This window comes from Saccoglossus kowalevskii, chromosome 7, assembly GCF_978046115.1.
Source record: "Saccoglossus kowalevskii chromosome 7, keSacKowa6.1, whole genome shotgun sequence".
NCBI lineage: Eukaryota > Metazoa > Hemichordata > Enteropneusta > Harrimaniidae > Saccoglossus > Saccoglossus kowalevskii.
The window spans coordinates 20018008-20038352 of NC_140647.1; the positions used below are offsets into that span (position 1 = coordinate 20018008).

General features: G+C 35.0%; 1 protein-coding gene across 1 annotated transcript in view; it reads left to right on the plus strand.

Moving 5' to 3' along the window:
* LOC102801432 (gamma-aminobutyric acid type B receptor subunit 2-like) overlaps positions 1–17779 on the plus strand; it is a 39320-nt gene extending 21541 nt beyond the window's left edge. The window contains exons 2-19 of the mRNA XM_085501843.1: positions 3138–3275; positions 3635–3805; positions 3916–4017; positions 4635–4700; positions 5993–6184; positions 6766–6999; positions 7095–7155; positions 7908–7985; positions 8288–8438; positions 8936–9068; positions 9749–9856; positions 10860–10982; positions 11385–11495; positions 11735–11959; positions 14851–15015; positions 15153–15328; positions 15912–16156; positions 16815–17779. Coding sequence (XP_085357969.1) covers positions 3138–3275; positions 3635–3805; positions 3916–4017; positions 4635–4700; positions 5993–6184; positions 6766–6999; positions 7095–7155; positions 7908–7985; positions 8288–8438; positions 8936–9068; positions 9749–9856; positions 10860–10982; positions 11385–11495; positions 11735–11959; positions 14851–15015; positions 15153–15328; positions 15912–16156; positions 16815–16849 — 2514 coding nt within the window. The 3' untranslated portion in view covers positions 16850–17779. The remainder of the gene's footprint in view (positions 1–3137; positions 3276–3634; positions 3806–3915; positions 4018–4634; positions 4701–5992; positions 6185–6765; positions 7000–7094; positions 7156–7907; positions 7986–8287; positions 8439–8935; positions 9069–9748; positions 9857–10859; positions 10983–11384; positions 11496–11734; positions 11960–14850; positions 15016–15152; positions 15329–15911; positions 16157–16814) is intronic.
* Positions 17780–20345: the final 2566 nt, after the last annotated feature.

The following is a 20345-nucleotide window of genomic DNA, read 5'->3' on the forward strand; positions in this document are numbered from 1 at the left end:
AAAATATGGGTATTATGTTTCCAAATTAAAAAAACGTGGCTCTTCGTCACCCCTTACAATAATAGTACGCTCGGTTATTATCTCCCGACAAATATGCTAATTTCACCCAGAGAGGTCTTATATCCGCTACCTTGCGTGCCGTTTCTAAATATATACTAATCAGGGCTAAAATAAGTCAGAGAAATACGCAAGAGAATTAAATTGTTGCTGCATACAGTATACATTGTTACGTAATTGAATATCAGTCTTATGGCTTATCCAATATGGCAACCGTTGCTAGAGTGTCTTTCAATGTATTTAGCGCAGTACATGTTACAATCATGTAATTTGACAATAATTTATATATTATTTTCTCCGACTATGCTAAGGTTAATGTAACTGATTAATAACGTATACTCACTGGAGTTCATCAACAGTAACACTTTAAAATTGATTTACCTGCAGATTGACGTTTCAAATTCGAGTTGTCAGCATCACCACTTTAAACTCACACTGGCTCATAAATGTCAGGAGTCTGTAAACTCCTCGAGTGCTTTCTACAAAGAGCTTATATTCGAAATGTAATTAAAACACGTTGTCAAGGGATAGTTTTATAGCGTTACAGAAGCTCTATAAGTACATTTCTTCGTTTCTGAGGCGGGGTGAGATAGTCACTGTGTATACAGTAGTGGCTTCAATAGTAAATGATTCTCTGCAAGAGATATTTGATGTTGTAACATATTCATTCACGGCAATAACACTTTCAAAGCTCATCTCTGTGATATAGTTGTTAATCAATGTCACAATGCGTTTTGCTATGTATGTAGTTAAGCATAGTGAAAAATCAGAGACAGCAAATCTAACAGTAGACGTGGCAAGGTCAAGTCGAACGAAGCTACACATGACGTTGAATTCGACCTTTGATGAAAAGCAATCATTCGTTTTCACTCGACACGCACAGCTACTATGTACAATGTGTCATTAATATCATGGTAGTCCGCGTCACTGCACTCGCCTCTTTTCCGAAACATGAACACGCTCAGACGTATGTGAAAAATTACATACAGTCATCGTTCATATAAGAAAAAACTCACACCAACTACAAATAAACGACTCGCACGTACATAGGCGTCTATAAATAACTAACGATACATATATAAATACCATATATGTATTATGCATTCTTTCAAATAAATAACATATATATCCATGTCTGATGTAATAACGAAACCAATTTACACCTTGGAAAACATTTCTCGCACAAATACCGCGTCACTGCGAGAGTCGGGTTATATATGTTACAACTCTCATTTTTAATACCGCAGATAATGGGAAAGTTGTAATTTTACAGGATGTTCTACCAAGAGTATATATATATAGTGAGTGAAACTAACACAGCAGACATCTTACACTAATGGCCACGCGATATAATATGATTCTATTTGAATGCGCAATTCGTCTGAAGTGGCGATGCGCTACGTCGTGTGCACGAGTTCGTATCTCGCATTGCGTGAGGTTCTGCGAACGTTGGTTTGTCTGTAATTATATGCACAGGAAAAACAATACTCTAAAACCCATCGACTGGGCGAAATTTTAAAGATTGCAGTCAGTGTTTAACAATTCATTTTTAGATAAGTTTCAATTACAATTTTGTATGTAGAATATATTAAATTGGCGAAGGAACAAAACGCCATTATTCATCGCCAGGCATCTTTTATTGTGTTGACTTCAAAAAGAACATTTCACACTCGAACAATCTTTTCGAATACCGCACTGCCAATACTACACTGGGTCAGATTGCTGATGGGTACCGATGACGTGTTTCAATGTATTCAACCAACAGGGACACAAGCCATATGTTAAAATTAACGCATTTAATTATTTATAATTTAAAGCATTAAACAGTGAGTTAAATTAAGTGGAACCGTAACACCGTTGTTGCGCGAATTGATGTTGATAATAACCAATGATCCGTCTCTGCAGATGAATTAGCATAATGTATGTAGCTGTGTATATTTGTATACACACGGTTTAACCTATTTATATTACAGAGTGTTATAATTGTAACATGTTTTTAAGTGTATAAGCTTAAGCTTTAGTTCATCTCCGCAAATCTCCTTCTCAATTACCGATCATTGTCTACATTTCAGGATATAGTACCTTACATATATGATTTATTTATACGTGATGGATGGACCACTATACCTGATGGGTACTTTGCCCGGAATCAGGAAACTCGACACTCGTCAACAGTTATAAGACGTACGATCGTGCTTTGGTGCAGATTATAAAATACTAAGTAGACAGGTTTCTTGACAATATGACTCAGATTGATATATCGACGGGTTTCACATATTAGACTATATAGAGCAACATATATGCAGTATTTTTGGAACACCTGACATCGCTACTTAGTCTTATGGCTCGTATCTTCACCGATTTTTTAAAATTTTGGTTTGAACATTTATGTAAACGTAAAATTAGTCCATTTAACCATGAGTGCTGTGGGATAGTCTGCGCGCAATGCTGGTATCAATACCGAATTAAATTCAGTAAGAATAAAAATGCATTTGATAATATTGCATCTCACAGTTCTACTTCATCGTGTTCAGTGGAAAGGTCTGGATATTAGCGAAACAGCGATATATAGGATGCGTCAGAGACATCACTCTATTTCTCTTATTTATATCACGATTTCCAATCTGCTGCCCGATTCCATGATCACTTTCGTTCTACACTGTAACCTGACGAACACAGATAAAATAGACTTCAGATACTGACCTAGTTCTGTAGATTAATACAAGCGACATCAATCTTTTTGCGTCACCGTGCTGTACTTTTTTTCAATCAGCAAAAAAGATACTTCGTGTGCAAAGTAGAGTATACTTTCATTCACGATGAGAGATCTTATCAACCCAATCTTTTCCTTGCAAGACCCTGATACGTTTTAATGCATAGAACGCCTATAGCCTTTTTAATGAAACTCTTTCTCTCGTATATATACACCCGGCAACTAAATCCATTACGACGTTATAGAAGTGGCACTTATAACACATCAAACTGTGTCGTATACATCTTAGATAAACTTATTGATTGTATGCGCGGTCAAAAAGATTTATATTTACGATATGTATTGATTTTTTTTCTGTGTTTTCTAGTGTGAGATGGCAGAGGGTACCCAAGCGTTTTTTGAAGCCATGGCTAGTGGTCCCAAGAAGCTGATGATCCTTGGAGGGATTTGTTCAAACGTCACTGCTCCTATTGCTGAAGCTGTAATCTGGTGGAATCTGACTCAGGTTTGCCATGATACCGCATAATATACAATTCCCCACCAAATTGGAACGTGTTTTCAACTCCGTTCCAACATGCGCATTCTATTACTTTCAAACGTAATTTAAATATGTTTGTTTTCAAATATGGTTAAAGAAGCTTCAAACTGAGAAACGTTTTTTTCCCTAAATTACATTTTCTCAAATTTGTTTTTAAACACATTGGCAAAGGTAATATATTTACACAAGTACATGATATACGGTGCACCACCCATGTGATTCACAATAATTCGACTGAAAAATTCGATGTGAAAACAAAGTAATATTTTCACTAAAAATATATTGAATTTAAATGTAATACATAATGTTCCTTTCATATTTACCAGTTGTCGTATGCTAATATGGAACCATTTTTATCAGAACGTGAGAAGTACCCTACGTTTTTCCGCACCGTTCCTTCTGAAGCTGACTTCAACCCTGCCAAACTAAAGTTACTGGAATATTTCAACTGGACTCACGTAGCAACCATACACCAAGACACGGCACGGTTTTCAGTTGTGAGTTTGTATATTCCCACTTTCCAGTATTTTAATAACGTGTAATTAAATTACATTTGGCAACAATCTGTTAATATCTTACTGGGCGTGGACTCTATTTTATAACTTAGGCACATAATAAACTTTCAAAGGGTCTTGAAGACGTCAGAAAGCATCTCATCTTAGTTCAAAGTTTTTCGACAGACTCGGAATCTGCTGTTCAAGCAATCAAGGTAAGCCCCGTAAAATTGTCTGAGGGTACATTCTCCCGAAACATATTTATATGCTGTACTATATTAAGTACATTCCATGCACAGCCGTAAGATCAGGTCCCATCCGGTAATAATCCTTATCAACAGAAATTCAAATATTTAAAACGAAACATTGTTACCATGGGAACCCTACAATTTGAAGAAATTCTGCTTGAAGTCACTCTACTTTGTGTAATTTGCCATGGACTCGTTTCATAGTTACGACTCAATAGTTCTCCCTCGCGTTCCCTTGGCAACGAGCCACCGCGCACAGAGAAACGAATTATGGTCAAATATCACAGGCAGTAATCCAGTAAAACGTCCAAGCCGACATTGTATTATGCCTAATTTCTGGTTGAGATTGTTAAAGGTCGTACCGTATTACAAACTGCACGATTTGCGATGTTTTTCCCAATTAGCAGCTTGCACACAAAGGTGTATCGAATTGTGAGTGTTGCTTACCATATGTGACAGTAGTAGATGTGGAACGGCGTCAATACAACACAGATGAGGACCACCATTTAATGATGGAAACCCTAAGGCATGTTATTATGAATTGAAATTTATTCTGTTTCTACTTATTTCTGTGCTTATTATAGGATTCAGGTGCCAGGATTATTTTAGGCCTCTTTGACGAGCACATGGCTAGGGAAGTATTCTGCCATGTAAGTAAATATATTCAATCCGCCATACGCTTGTTTTGATCCTTTGTGAGTGCCGAAATCGTGAACATGTGGAATTAATGTCGTATCGCCAAATAAAATTTTCTGATTGTAAATTTGAAAAACCAATCGGTCATTTCCAGGACGACTTTATTCATCTTGTGTGTATGTTTGGATTAATCGAAATAAGAACATATTTCAATTGCCCCCAAATGTCACATTAATAAATTCACAGTAGTCGTGCATTGGATCTCAACCGTATAATTGAGTATCACGTTGCTGCTTGTTTCACAATCCGATGTTCAAAGTAAATGAATTATGAAAAAAACCTTTTTGTTCTATTTTTTATTGAGGTTTATTTTCAGTCGAAATGTCGCTTTTATTGGATTTGTGGCCATCAAAACGCATATCCCATAATTTTTGAATATATTGATAAAAGTTATTTTTGTAAATGCATCAAACATGCCGCGATGAATTGTCACTATTTAATATGTCTCGTTGATCAACGTTTACTTTATAGATCACTTCCGTATTGGAACACATGAATGATCACTGTTTTGAATTCTAAATACAAAACATTTGTTTGTCCGACTAGACAATGGCACCATTTCCTTGAACTTTTTAATGTGACTATTAAAATCCTTTGATTTTCGTTGATTGACAACTCTGTATGTATTAGACGCGTCAGTCTTCTTCTCAAAGTAGTAATTGATTTTGCCGAAAGTTGTTGTTTCGTTTAATGAACTGTTCGTAATAAAAGTTACCAAACAATGTATCTAAATTGACGATGAACCTAACAACAGACAATCTATAACGCGTTTTATAATGCAGATAAGGTTTCACAAAATGAACATATAGCTAAATATTATAGCGCCACCAATCTAGCTTCAAAGTGAATTATAATTATGCCTATCCGTCTGTTCCTTTTATCGGCTGACTGTCTGATTTCTCTCTTTATATGTCGTGAGCTGGTTGGTGGATATCAGATACAAAATTAATCAAGAATAGTAAAACAACCATAGAAGTCCTATATTAAGACTAACATTAATGTATATTATTATACATCTGTCATCGTACCGCCATAGGTTACAGCGTGCCGTACTTTACGGTATTGTACGGGGTATTATAAGGAAATGCGAATTCCAAATATGGAATGATTACGTGCGTAATCGTCCTCTAATAATAAAAACCAACATGGCTGACACCAGGGTTTGACCGGATTCCACATAACATTGGTCAATAGAAGTTATTATTATTATTATTATTATTATTATTATTATTATTATTATTATTAGGCATATAAGAAAAAAGTGTTTGGTAGTAGATATGTTTGGATTATACCTGGTTGGTACAGTGATAATTGGTGGAATAACAATGACTTGCCCGAAGATTGTACATTGGAAGAACTACAGGAAGCTATAATGGGTTATTTTGCAACGGATATGCTCACGATTGATAGTCATAATCGAAGTACAATATCTGGCATGGTAAGTTAAATCGTGACATGAGCTGATGGTAGATCTGAAACATGTATGTACCTATAGCAAAACGAGCTAAATATTTCTATTTTGTATGTAGTTTATTATTTGTATCAAGGATATGTGAGCAACATTACAAAAACAGGAGCAAGACATTTATATATAACAATGCAGTATACCTACATGGAATTAAGATTTTATGGAAGAGAACTTCTCATTGCAATATAAGTAATAGTTGATTGTTTTGTTTTTTTATTCCATATCACAGAGTTTTCTAAAGATTATTATCAACTATGACACTTCAGACTGTTGTATCGCAAAAAAAAGTCTTGTGACCCCAATTTGTTTCCCCATTTTCGGTATTCCGATGACATGAACCCAATGAGAATATAACTGAGATAGTATCTTGACATTCGATATTATTTTAAATACGAGAAAAGTGCATGTTTTTCGTAGTTGACTCATGAATATGTATTAAAATTGTTGAATAGTGAAACGTTACATGACACCAATGTCCACAGACCAATACACTATCAAAACACCATCCTTGGCATACCTGGTTAAAATAGATTACAATGTGATACTTTCAGACTGCTTATGAATATGAGAGATGTTACGTAGACTCGTGCAATGGGAATTTCAGTAATCTACATGGCTATGCCTATGACGGCGTCTGGGTGATGGCTTTAGCATTACATCGGGTCATATCACAAATAGGAGAGGATGTTTTTCTTCAGGAAAATTCGTCATATGATGTTGGTGGCGATGTCATATTTGATTTATTCATGGAAGCTATGAACGAGACGGATTTTATTGGTGTAACCGTGAGTATACATTGCGTCTATTTTTCAGCAAGTTTTGTCTTGATATTCTTATGCCGGGTTTTTGATTCCTATTATTCCGATTCGCACCACTGCAGGGTCCAGTGAGATTTCATGATGGCGACAGGTTAGGAACCATTGTTTATGAGCAATATCAAGGTGAGTTTAACATTTCGCATTGTTTCAAACGAAAAACCTCTCTCTACGTCTTGACTTAGTGATTCAGCTTGTATTTCACAATGTATACAATACCAAACAATCACACATACAATCTGCACTTTACTCTAATAATTCTTTCTCGTGACTGTTTTTACCCTTTCTAAAATGTCGAAAAATAACAGATGGGTTGTTAAAATACAATCACTCTGAGAATGTCATATTCATATCACGCGGCATAACACAGAAATAAACAAATGTTTAAATTTCAGTATTATTAACCAAAGTCGTTCATATATTAGGCGCGCTCGTTAGATGACTATGACAGTTCAGAAATAATATTACTTTAGTTCAACTGTACATGTAGACTATCGATGACAAGTCAGGTTCCACTAAGCAAGAATCGGTGTTCACCAAAGAAGTCTTGCTGTACATGTTAAGAGGCAATGATGAACATTTTATTGGAATGCTGCGCAAATTATTCGATTCACAATTCTGGTCTAAAATCGTTGCCTCGGGTATACCAATACGATATTGCATAGCAACGCTTTAATTGGTATGCAGTTGTAGCTCGTGGGGCACCACGCAGAACGATGGTTCATTGCCCAAAGAGCCGCAGAAAAAAGAATACTAATTGCGTTTTAGCCATTAGTTATCAACTGTTACCGAGAAATAATTCCTGGAACATGAAGTACACAATGATGCTGATGTATCGAAAATGGGCCAATTACTTTTTGCTTTGATTATATTCACAGATGGACGAGAGCAAAAAGTCGGCGAATATTACGCGCATGACGATTCATTCATTTTAATGGATAATATTCAATGGAAAGGTAATGAATATTTTAAAAAACTAAAAGATTACGTATTACATGGATATATATATATCCTGTCTATTATTCATGTACGCGTAAGCCTTATATCCTCTTAAAAATTGACACCAGCGGCATTTAACGTTTCACTATTTTATTTACCGAGATTCGTTCATGTGGTTCATATAAATATCCTGAATCAGTTTTCAACAATGCAGCTTTAATGATAATGACATAAATATTAGAATTAAGTGGGTGAACAAATAGATACGGTTAGTAATTGTAATTTAAAACGACAAGGTGCTCATTGCATTTACTTCTAGGAGGCTCACCGCCCGCTGACCGACCAATAGTTAACATTTTCACAAATGGCGTGTCTTTCATCTTGTATGTAATTATGGGTTCCTTCAGCTACCTGGGTATCATGACAGCATTGATGTTTTTATTTTTCAACATGAAGTTTAGAAAACACAGGTAAAAGAACCTTCCACGCAACTGGCCGCTAATATCTCGTTAAAAGTGAGAGAGCACGAGACTTGTTTTTGTGCCTCAAATGGTGTTTCATTCTCTTTTGTCATGACGTTCTCTGCCAACAATACTATGGTTACATAGATCAGTGGAAGATCTGACGCTATAAATGGGGGTAATTGTACTTTTTTGAGAGGCAAAAATTAGTATCGTGGCTCTTGTACTACCCGAGATCTCGGCGGCTATTGCGTTCAAGGTATATTGCGATATCACGTGTATGATTAGAGAAACAGATAATTAAAGGCATAATTATTAGTTGTTAATATATACGCATTCCTCGCGCTGTGGAAACAATGTTTGTTATTGATTGCGTGATTGTCACGGTATTCTCTAGAAAATAATTACGAAACATTACTTTGTGTCGTGTATAAACTCTTTGTTCCCAATACCTAATTATATTTAATAATTTTTCATCAACTACGACTTTTCTTTACTTTTTCCAGATACATCAAGATGTCAAGTCCATTTTTAAACAATTTGATTATTATTGGTGGTATCATATGTTATAGTTATATTTATTTACTTGGGCTGGACGGGATTAATATCAACGATCGGACCTTTGAAAATATATGCACGGTGAGTTAACCAACATGTTATTAAGTAGGAGTGCACTTAATCAACTTGTGGTCTTCAAAAATAGTTCTGCTTAATTGAACAAGAGCTGTAAGTATTCCTTTTTTTGTAAGACGAGTAGAGACCATGTCAGATTATTTAGTTTGTATGATAGTTGCGGGTGTTTTTGATATGATAATCCACCTTGGATTGGGACATTCGCTGTTTTCAAACAAAACAGTGCCGTGGTCAATTCATTGAACTGCAAATGGCGTCACACATTATGATGGCTTACTTGTGAATAACTAGTCTCAATCAATTGGCTCAGCGAGATTTTGGAATTGGGAAATTCGGAAAACAAGACTGTCGCTGGCGGAGGATGTTAGCGGCGACTGCCATCAATCAAAATGTTGGATTGCTAATTCAACATTTGTCGTTTGTCGTTAGAACCAGTATATTCACTGGTTCCCTGTAGATGTTCAATGAAACAATATTCAATTTGTAACTATTTATGTTATGCATGTGTATTATCAGTAACTACTGTATTCAATGAGGCTAGAATTATATTTCACATGTGATGGTTAGAACACATTGGCCAATGGAAATAGGCTTACACCTTATGCTGGTTTGCGATCAAGTAAAATATTAAACGGTCGCAAAGTTCTTATTACATGGTTGATATTCGACTCCATTGTATTTTACAGGTTCGCTCTTGGATGCTCGCAGTGGGATTTACAATTGCATTTGGAGCAATGTTCAGCAAAACATGGAGAGTCTACAGTATATTCACTAACATCAAAATGAAAAAAAAGGTAAGCCTAGGTATCCCATATATTATTGCAGTTCAGCGTAATAACACAGTGGGGCAATTTTGTATACTTTATACTGTGTAATAACATGTATGTAATCATTCAAATAGATTGAACTTGTTACATCGTGGCTGACTAGATATTTGTGGTTTTCTGAAAAAAATATTTCTTGAATTATCAACATTCAAAATAATTTAAATATTTCTGGCAGCTTCAGATGTCGGCTAAAACGCCTATGTGATATACAGCCTCATTTATGTGAGACATTATTTCGAATGTCACAGATTTTGAAACTACTACGGCTTGAATTGGCTAATTAAAAAACAGTCATTATGTCACCAATGAACTCCGTCCTCATACTGTAAATATATAGAAATGATCCCAAAAATAACTATATTTTTGTTGGAGTAAGCCACCGGCGTATCTTTGATCGACGTTCATGCACGGCGATCAGTTATGAAAGCGAGCCAGAACGCTTTTTTTGAATACGCGCTCATAAACTCATAAATTTTCACGTTAGTTTTTAACCTCGGAACGGATGCATGTAATACACAGGATTAAAAAATCTTTCCTCTCAAATATCAGATTTATTAAACTCGAAATCTGATATTGCAGGATCACGCAAAAGATATCATCTATTTATATGATAACGTTTTATGATTTTATTAAACTTAGTACAACAATCAACCGATATGGCTAAGGGATAACATTTTGCGCATGAACTAGTCACTGTGTGTTCACGAATGATTGTTATCAAATATTCGATTTCATTATATATCGTATCTATAACACATGATATGGTAAGTGTACCACCTGTTTGTATTTTTACAAATTCTCAGCGCGATATTACCATGTACTGATAATATAATACAACGATAGCTATCTGAGTTTCCCGCGAAATAGATTAACCTATTCGAGTAATGCACCGTCTATATACGCATATTTTCATCGGTGGAGTTGTAGTATGTATCGTTTACTATATATTTGTGTTGTTTTGTCTTTGTAGGTTATAAAAGACAATACCCTATATGGCATTGTTGGCATGCTACTTCTCTTTGACGTGGTAATACTAGTAGCATGGGGTTTGAAAGATCCTTTAAGAAGAACGGAAGAAGAAGGCCCGGAACAGGTATTGAGTATATTGTGCAAATTCCCATTATACTAACCACCACCGATTTCACCACACCTTAATATATTCGTATGGTTGTGAAATGCTGAAAAACATGTAACAGGAAACAATTCGTACTAGTATAACACTACATGATACAGCAACATACATTTTAGTGTTTCTCTTATTGGCGCACATCCGGCGAAAATACGCAAGAACTGTGACGCGCAGAGATAATAACATTAGATGAGAACCCAATTTGAACGCATGGCGCCTTTTATTTGGCTGCATATAGACTGGATCAGTTCATCTTAACAAACTATGAAGTAGGAAGGGGTAGGACTTAACCCTGCGCGTAAGCTTTCTAGTAGAATAATTTTAATGCCCCCATTAGTGATATTAGATCTCTTTCCAACGTTGTAGCCTGACCCCGGAGGACGAGATATATCAATAATACCTGTAATACAACGGTGCGAAAGCGTTCACATGTCAATCTGGTTGGCATCCATGTACGTATACAAAGGTGTATTGATGGTAAGTTGTAAAACTAAATTTATTTATTTATTTATTTATTTATTTATTTATTTATTTATTTATTTATTTATTTATTTATTTATTTATTTATTTATTTATTTATTTATTTATTTTTATTTATTTATTTATTATTCAATTAATCTAAGTAATACTGTAATAGTCGTAATTTAACGTCGGCCGACACAGAGATCGTACAAAATATTTAAATGAAACATTATATGTTTCTGTCTTTTCATTAGATATTTGGCTGTTTCCTCGCCTGGGAGACACGTCATGTAAATATACCTGCGTTGAATGACAGCAAATACATCGGTATGAGCGTCTACAATGTGGTTGTCATGTGTACCATCGGCGCCCCGTTATCGTTTGTTATTCAAGACAACCCAAATGCTGCATTTGGTATCATATCACTTTTTATTCTATTTTCTACTACAATCACCCTGTGTCTTGTATTTGTTCCCAAGGTAAGATGTGACTGTTTTTTTATTGTATTTCAAAATATACGCATGACCCAGTATTAGGTTTTTGTGTGGTTATCTTTGTCATAGAGAAAGTAAACAACTATCGAATAGTACATCGATTCAGCATAACGCTAGCAGCAGTTACTGTAAATGCTGAAAACTAAATCATTGCATATCAATTACACATAGCAGTATTTTAAGATAGTGTGCTCTGATGATATGATCGCTCTCATTTACTACGTGTGTACTAAATATCGATCGTATGCATATGCATTCGGTGACAAGTACATACGAAACAAGTAACACATAACACGAATATTCTCATTCCATGATGCTTTACCGCATCATTGTCTTTATTTTCACTGTAATAGCAACCAACCTAGCAATTGTGATTGCTGTAGATGATGTAAGATTAGAATAACTGCATACCTTTGTTTCAAAGTATTGTCAAATAACAGCATACTTTGTCTACAGTACCGATATATTTACTCAAAGAAATGATCTAAATAAGTCTAGACGACTACGATAATCAACAATGAAGTGGGCAAACAGTTGTTCTGATCTAACAACATGCAGAAAATTTAAAAAATGACAAAAATCGCGGTATTTTCACTGCAGTACTGTATTCACTGCATTTTTTTATAATTCTTGGCTGGGAACATTACTGATATTATTACGTTGTAAAATAAACTAAAATAAAGTGTGTGATTTGTCTGTCGTGTTAAATACCATCTCGCTCGTGTTGTAAAGAAACTACGCCGTCTTTGAATACTTTTCAAATCAATGTATTATCTAATTAAACGGCATATCCATATTACATGTAAGCAATGCAAATTATTATTATTTATTTATTATCTCCCAAACTTAATAAACAAAACAGAGATGTGAACATATATGTGAATGCTACTGTATATATTACTTCAAAATTAATTGTGTGATAACACAACATTATTATGGTTTATATTAAACAGTTTTATAGCTGCACAATTGATTGAATTCATCAGTCATCACAAATTAAGTGATCATATTTACAACGAATCTCATGTTTAAGAGTAAAACACCGTCTCAGACGGGTATACCGCGAAATATTGCACAGCTGCGGAACGCGCATGCACGTATTGTTCAAATTATGCAATATCTCGTGGTATACCTACCTGCGGCGGCGGGTAATTATATTAATATATTACATTGGAAAATAATTTTAAAGTAACAACGACCACGTACTAATATATGGCTCAGCATTCAAAACGACGTACCTGCAATTGTGCTTAAATGAAACGGGCCCTGGAACTAGTATATAATTCTTGCTAGTGGCAACGTTGATAAATGTAAAATCAGCTCATTTAACATAAATTAAAAAAAAAAAAACACAGACGCCAAATAAATTTGTATGTCCGATCATATTTTCAGAACCAACACAACTTCCGGATTCACGAGCGATCCCCAAACGAGCCACTGCTAACGGCAATAATTTGCTTAACGGCGTAATTTAATAACAAAAATTCCCATGCGTCTCTTTTGAACCCGAAATCCCCAAAGGGTCCAATATTATTCATTACGCCCGATGCCTGTAGCGAAAAATAATATTTTTACCGATTTTAGTTGACTCAAGTTTTAAGCAGGCATATCATCTATTTAACCGCGATATACATAATTAAAAACACACGCTTGCCCAATCAAAACGATCAAAACTCGGGAAATAAAATGGTTGTGTAACAGACTATTCAATACACAGCAATGAATGAATGGATGTGGGAGAACATTTCGCCATACTTACATTAACGTTCTTATATGTGTTTCATAAACATAAAGCAAAGAGGCAGAACAGAAGAGATGTTTGTCATATTTTACAGTAATGCTAACATACACTGAATTATCGGATTCAACAAATTTCAGAAGCTGATGATCATGCTACAATATAACAGCTTCACCACTGAATAAAAACATTAAACTCACATTAAATCAATGACTTGAAAAGAACAATTGACGGAAAATACCTTTCATTTTGAGTGCGTGTTGTGGCAGTATGGACCTGCATCATCAAAATATTTGATACCACATACGATTGAGATAAACAGATCGCTTATCATGCAGCTATTTCAGAAACTTGACAATGTAATTGATAGTCGCATTTCTGTCATTCGCAACAACAGCGAAATGAACAGTGGGCCAGTATTATCAATTGCAAGGCATTTGGCATCCTAAATATGACATGCTTACTGTGTCGAGTTTTGGGGTTTAACAGTGATAACCATAATCAGTATCTGCCGTCGTGGTAAGCCTTCAATGTGGCATACAGTACTGTCAAAACAATGTGTATAATGTGTTTTTCAGGCACCTATAATTCTGATTTGATATATTTCGAGATAGTTATTTATTTATTTATGGGAGAATTGCTCCTGTACAACAAAATCTTCGGTAATACGAAAATGTCATGTATGGACGTGTGTTATGCATGTAATTTTCTATTTCATGAAATCAATTGGTCAAGATGCTGAAAGTGCTGACCTATATGAATTGGTGTCAAGCACACATGCAAACAATTCAACAAATTCTATGCTGGAGAGAGGGAAGAGAAAGTGATAACTCAGAAACGGACGTCAATTCCGTGGTCACTAGTAATCATTTGCTTTGAGATATTGGTTTTCAAATGCCACTCAATCTCTCCGTCATTTTGCTGACTTACGGTATCACATCGTCAAACTGACGACTGTCACTTCAGTTGACGCACATGGAATATGACTGTTATGCTTGTCTGTTTGTTTGTTTGTTTGTTACATGAATATGATATCTAAACTTTTTTAGAAACATAAATGAAAGCTGTTTTAGTAAGTAATGTCTTATGTCTTGAGTGTAAGATACATCGATTCACTATACCTTTTATTCCATGACAGCTTTTAGAGCTGAGACGAGATCCTAAGGGAGAAGAAAGAAAAATACGATGTAATGCGAGTAAAGGTAGCTTACGAGTTCCACCCAGTGCGAGCTCTGCAGATCTGTCACTAAGAATGAAATGCCTGAAAGCAGAAAACGTTAAGTTGACCAGGCAGCTGTCAGAGGTGAGAATATTCGCAAATTATCAGTCTAATATAAGCATACTGTTCAGAAAATACTTATGTTACATATTAGTTTATGTCTACTTTTTTAAAAAGAGACAAACGACGAAATGGACCATCTATAATACTTTATATTGCAGAAAGACAGACAAATAAGTTGCCTTCTGGAAAAGCTTGGGATGAAGCATTCGTACCATTCCGAATCGTCTCAGAGTAATTATACCAGAGATACTAGTACAACATTTGTTCTCAGTGATATTGAAAAAGAGCATTCCATGATATTTAAGACTCCAGAAGATGAAGATATTTCTCACATGTAAGTAACAGCATTAATGCATGAATCCAATGTTTGTTTTCTCCATTAATGCGAATCGGATAGTGATTGATTACAGTGTTGAAATCAACAAAGTTTTACTTCATACAATTAATAATATTCTAAATAAATCTAATCAAATTACTTTCTTTATGAACACTATCAGTGCTATATAATATTTGTATACAAGGTTTGATACACATCGTTCATTTTATTCAAGAATGAGATGTTATGCATTTCATGATATTTTTGGACTTCAGTGTTAAACACACGACAAAAGCTCTAAAATATAATAATAGAAAAAGAACATGTTTGTTTCCCAATGAATCAAACTGGCTAACAAGTATGAATCATACAGTTTTCTGTACTTACTACTCGTTTGAACAAACACAAGATTTTCGGTTTCACAGTCATAAAGAATACAGTCAAAATCAAGTCGGCGTAACATGTTCTTCTAGCACAGGTCCATTATTTTGCTTAAACACAAAAAAGACATGGAAACATATATATACATATACTAATCTAGTTGTATTGGACACAACAGTTGGGGTAATAATTAATTATATTACTATCTTATATTCCTCAGAAGCGTCAATTCAAATGAAAATATTCCACAGTCGGTTCCAGATTATGATTGCGTATACATCGGCGTCCCAGTGCATGTGTGTTTACCAATAACGTCAAAATATGAGGGCGAAGATTCCATTGATAAAGTAGATAATAGTGTCGTGGACGATGGAAGTGGAGCACAGTTATTAGACCAAAAGGAAGATTATCAAATGGCCAAGGGGAAAAGTATCACAGATACGGAAGAGATAATCAGTACTATAGGTATCACATAATATTACAGATCTAAACTACTATTTCGTGAATACTGTGTTTAATGTACTGCAAAACAATTCACACTCACTCAGTTCGTCGTTGGCTTAAACACTCTAAACTTACGTAAGGAATACAACGTCACGTACTTGTTTACGTCCTTCCAAAACGGAGATATTCGCCTTTACCATGTTTAGTTCAAGGGTATGTTGTCTAAATTTATGGTTATCTGAGCTGATGACTACTTCTTGCCCCATATTCAAATTTACACACACTTGGTATAAATACGTGTCAACCCTATTATTTAAGAGAAAGAAAAACACTGTTTTTTCCATTGCTCCCATATGAATCACCGCAGCTAACTAAAAATGTATGCTTAATTGCATGTCTCGTTGTTTAGTATAAACTGATACAAATTTAATTATTATATATTTTCTCGGTGAAAAAAAACACGATAGCTTGTTATGTCTGTTATAATCATAACACGCACAATCGTAGAAGAATTGGAGAAAAGTATACTCCTTGCAATTTACGGTTGCATGGCGATTTTTATCTTTGTTCAGCATAGCATATAACTCCACCTCTACAGTAAGGCGACAGCACAGTCTATCAACGATGCTACAGGTATAAGTAAATAAGGAGTAACATTGATTTTATATTTTTTTTTCAGAAATGCCGCTGATAGAAACAACGCCGTATTGGTGATCCGTATTATCGAACTGTATATATTTCTGCCTGTATTATATATAGATAATGCTGTTAGTCATCCGGGAATAAGATAACATTTCGACTTGTCAATAAAGACTGGTTATCTTCTTATGACGTCACAAACTTATGCATTGCGAATCAGGCAACGTTCGCGAAATGACACAACAAATCGAGTTCATTCATATATTATATTGAATATGATGCAGCGCTACAGTCACACTGTTTGTTGGATACACACAAAATTGATATCTCTTACAGTAACCACATATAATGTAAATTAATCCCCTTGTAAGTCGCGAATTGTCGAAAAGTGATACGTCTTGTACATATAAACATAACATTTTAAAAGCTTTATAAGTACTTCGCTAGTATAGATCCTAAAATACTTGTGTGTTTTAATCAAGAAAATGGAACTGCATGCCTCGTGGCGGGCTTGTCACTTGCGTAAGACATAGAGTAGCATGCGTACGTGCATGTGATGTGCGCGGTTGATTGCTGTGGACGGAACATATGTGCATCTCATATCGCGATTGTTTAAGAATTGTAATCAGGGACGATAACGAATGCGAGTTACGAATATTAGAAGATGGTTAAACACCAGGATTATTTTCAGATGTCCGTCCGGGTGTTTTAATATAAGGAAATATACTTTTCAAATGTAAACAAAAAATATTTTTACCTACTAAATGATATTTTACTGTTAAAAATGAGGAAGGAAAGCAGGGTAATTAAACACTTTTCTGGGAATATTTATGTAAAATATTTTGTTGGTTGTAGAGTGTTTTGTTATTGATTATTTTGACAAGAACATCTCTTCAAATTATGGTCGGTGACATCGGATACACACTTGTTTAATGAACATAGTATGGTACAAGACACATGTTGAATTCAAGAAGTATTAAAAACTATCGAATCATTTTTCATAAATATCTAGTATGGTATAGTTGTCAGTTGTTTTATTTTATTGTTTTGAATTGTTTTTGTTCATCACCTTTGAACAACCTAATTTTTCCGCATCAAAACGTTAGGGCAATATTTTCCTAAGTTTTTGTGTGTTTTATTATATTTTTTTCGTATTAATGTTTGGATCAATTGAATATATTTTCCACAAAGTACGGGTTTTAAAAAAGTTGACGGTGACAGAAAGTTGAGTATCATTCAAGTATCAATAAAAAAGAATAACACGAATACTTGGAACGCCAGTTAAAGCAGATGATCAATCCTGCCCATGCTTTGTATCGTTCGATTGGTATTAGCGTACCATGACGTGCATATAAATTGGTTGAGTTACGTGGTAATATTACCCTTTGAATGGAGCAATGCCACGTAATCCCCACGAAGCAAACATACCAAATTATGGTAAAAACATGATAACCGTACAATCTTTTGCTTTTAAACGAATCGTCAATTCAAAAAAACTGTATATGTATATACACGACAATTCAAAGAGCAACAACAGGGCGTAAAGGTCAACAGGTCACATTTGGGAAACGTTCTAAATGCACTCAGTGCAGTGCTAACCTATTCCCACTCAAATTGAATAAGAGCGTCTGTTTATCCCTGCTGTTTAGTGTGCGTGTTTGTGAACGTCGCAAAGAGTGGCTTTTACGTTTCACTGTATCACATACACACAGTTACACGGATAAATATGAACCCGGTCTACACACAAAATAGGAGGTTTGAAACCAGGGAGATGCTTCTGGACACAAGTGAAAATAGAATCAGAAAAAAAAATACTAATTACGCGATTGAGAAAGATGAAGTAAAAATAAAACTAGTATAAGTACACTGGCGTCATATAAGATATATATTATACATTACCGGTCATGAGGGAGAAGTACAAGCAAATGATATGTCTGAAAACCATGTCCAAAGGATATCACGACGACAAACATCGTAGTTGTGTTATTGTCTACAGCGTTTCCTTATTATTGACACCTTTGTCAATATCCTTATATATTGTGGCTTTAGGAATATATTCACACATAAAAACAAAAAAAAAATTAAATTTACGCAAAAAAATAAGTTTTGTATAAAATGTATGTTTACTCTGGTTTATTTGTATTAGTTATAAGCACCACTTCCCTATAGCAGCTGCCCAACGTCTACACGCACTAGGTACTGCGCGAAATAAACATCGTAAATACATATAATTCCAAATGGCAATATTGGGACATATATATATATATGGTTACAACATTGTATGACAATCTACTGAAGAGCGATGATAGCACTATCTATCTATAGCGACGTTAGAGCTGACTTGCGATATGCATCTACTATCATAATCTACGATTGAGATACATGTACTAAGGAGTAGGTAATTAAAGCGGGAGGGTCGTCACCTGCGCACGAGCGGGAATTGAGTCCCAAACGACGATAACAACACGCGCTAAAAACGCAAAGGGTAGACGCTTGTTTGTAAACAATGACACGCTATGACCATATGACGCATGCGCAGGTGACGACCCTTCCGCTTTAAAAAAAATGCAAATAAGAAAGTTTATTCTATTTCCGCCGTGAGCGGGCGCATGCTGTGAGGTTCTATACTTCCGGTTTAACATTACACACTCGAACCGATACGAAGAAACACACTGAACGGACATTTGGCAGACCTGTATCATTCCACAGTAAATGACCATACCCTAATAATTTAGTAGACATGTAATTTACATTAAATTACATTTTTTATTTATTTTGTAAATCAGTAATGCCTGATTTGTGAGAGAAATAAGAAAGAAATTGACATGCACTGTGATGCCGGAATGTGTTGATGAGACTTTCAGTTTGTAAACTGTGAGAAATAATCTCAAACTGATTTGACAGGTGCATATAATAATAAAAAATCGAAATGTCATACTTACACCATATTTTGCGATTTGTCACAAAATATGATATTAAGTATTGGCACCGCTCATATTTACTTTGGTCAGTTTTTTGCAAAATGTGCAATATAAACTAGTTTTTAAACTATTACACTAAAATTCAGTTAATTTGCATACATCAAATATAATCACAATATTGATCATAATTTTGACCCGACTGTACGCGAACAGTTTGAACCCGCGCGAATGACATATTTGCAGCTGTGTCATCCGACAGAATGGAATGTTTGAGAGAACTCGGAAATAGTTAATTGAATGTGCGGACCAGACACGTGACACAGACGAGCATCGACCGGTCATTTACCTCGTTCAGTAGTACTGACGATCATATGACCGTACAAGGACGGATTTGACTGCCTGTATCCAATATTGGAAACAGTACTCTTGGAGGCGCTGTTTCACAGAATCCAACTGCATACTTAATTAAGCGTGGCTGATATTTGTGTTAATTTGCAAGCACGACACCTTTCTTTCTCATTTCTTATTTAGAGTTTTTATTTGATTTTTATCTGAGTTACTTTGAATGTCCACGATTATTTATTTATTTATTTATTTATTTATTTATTTATTTATTTATTTATTTATTTATTTATTTATTTATTTATTTA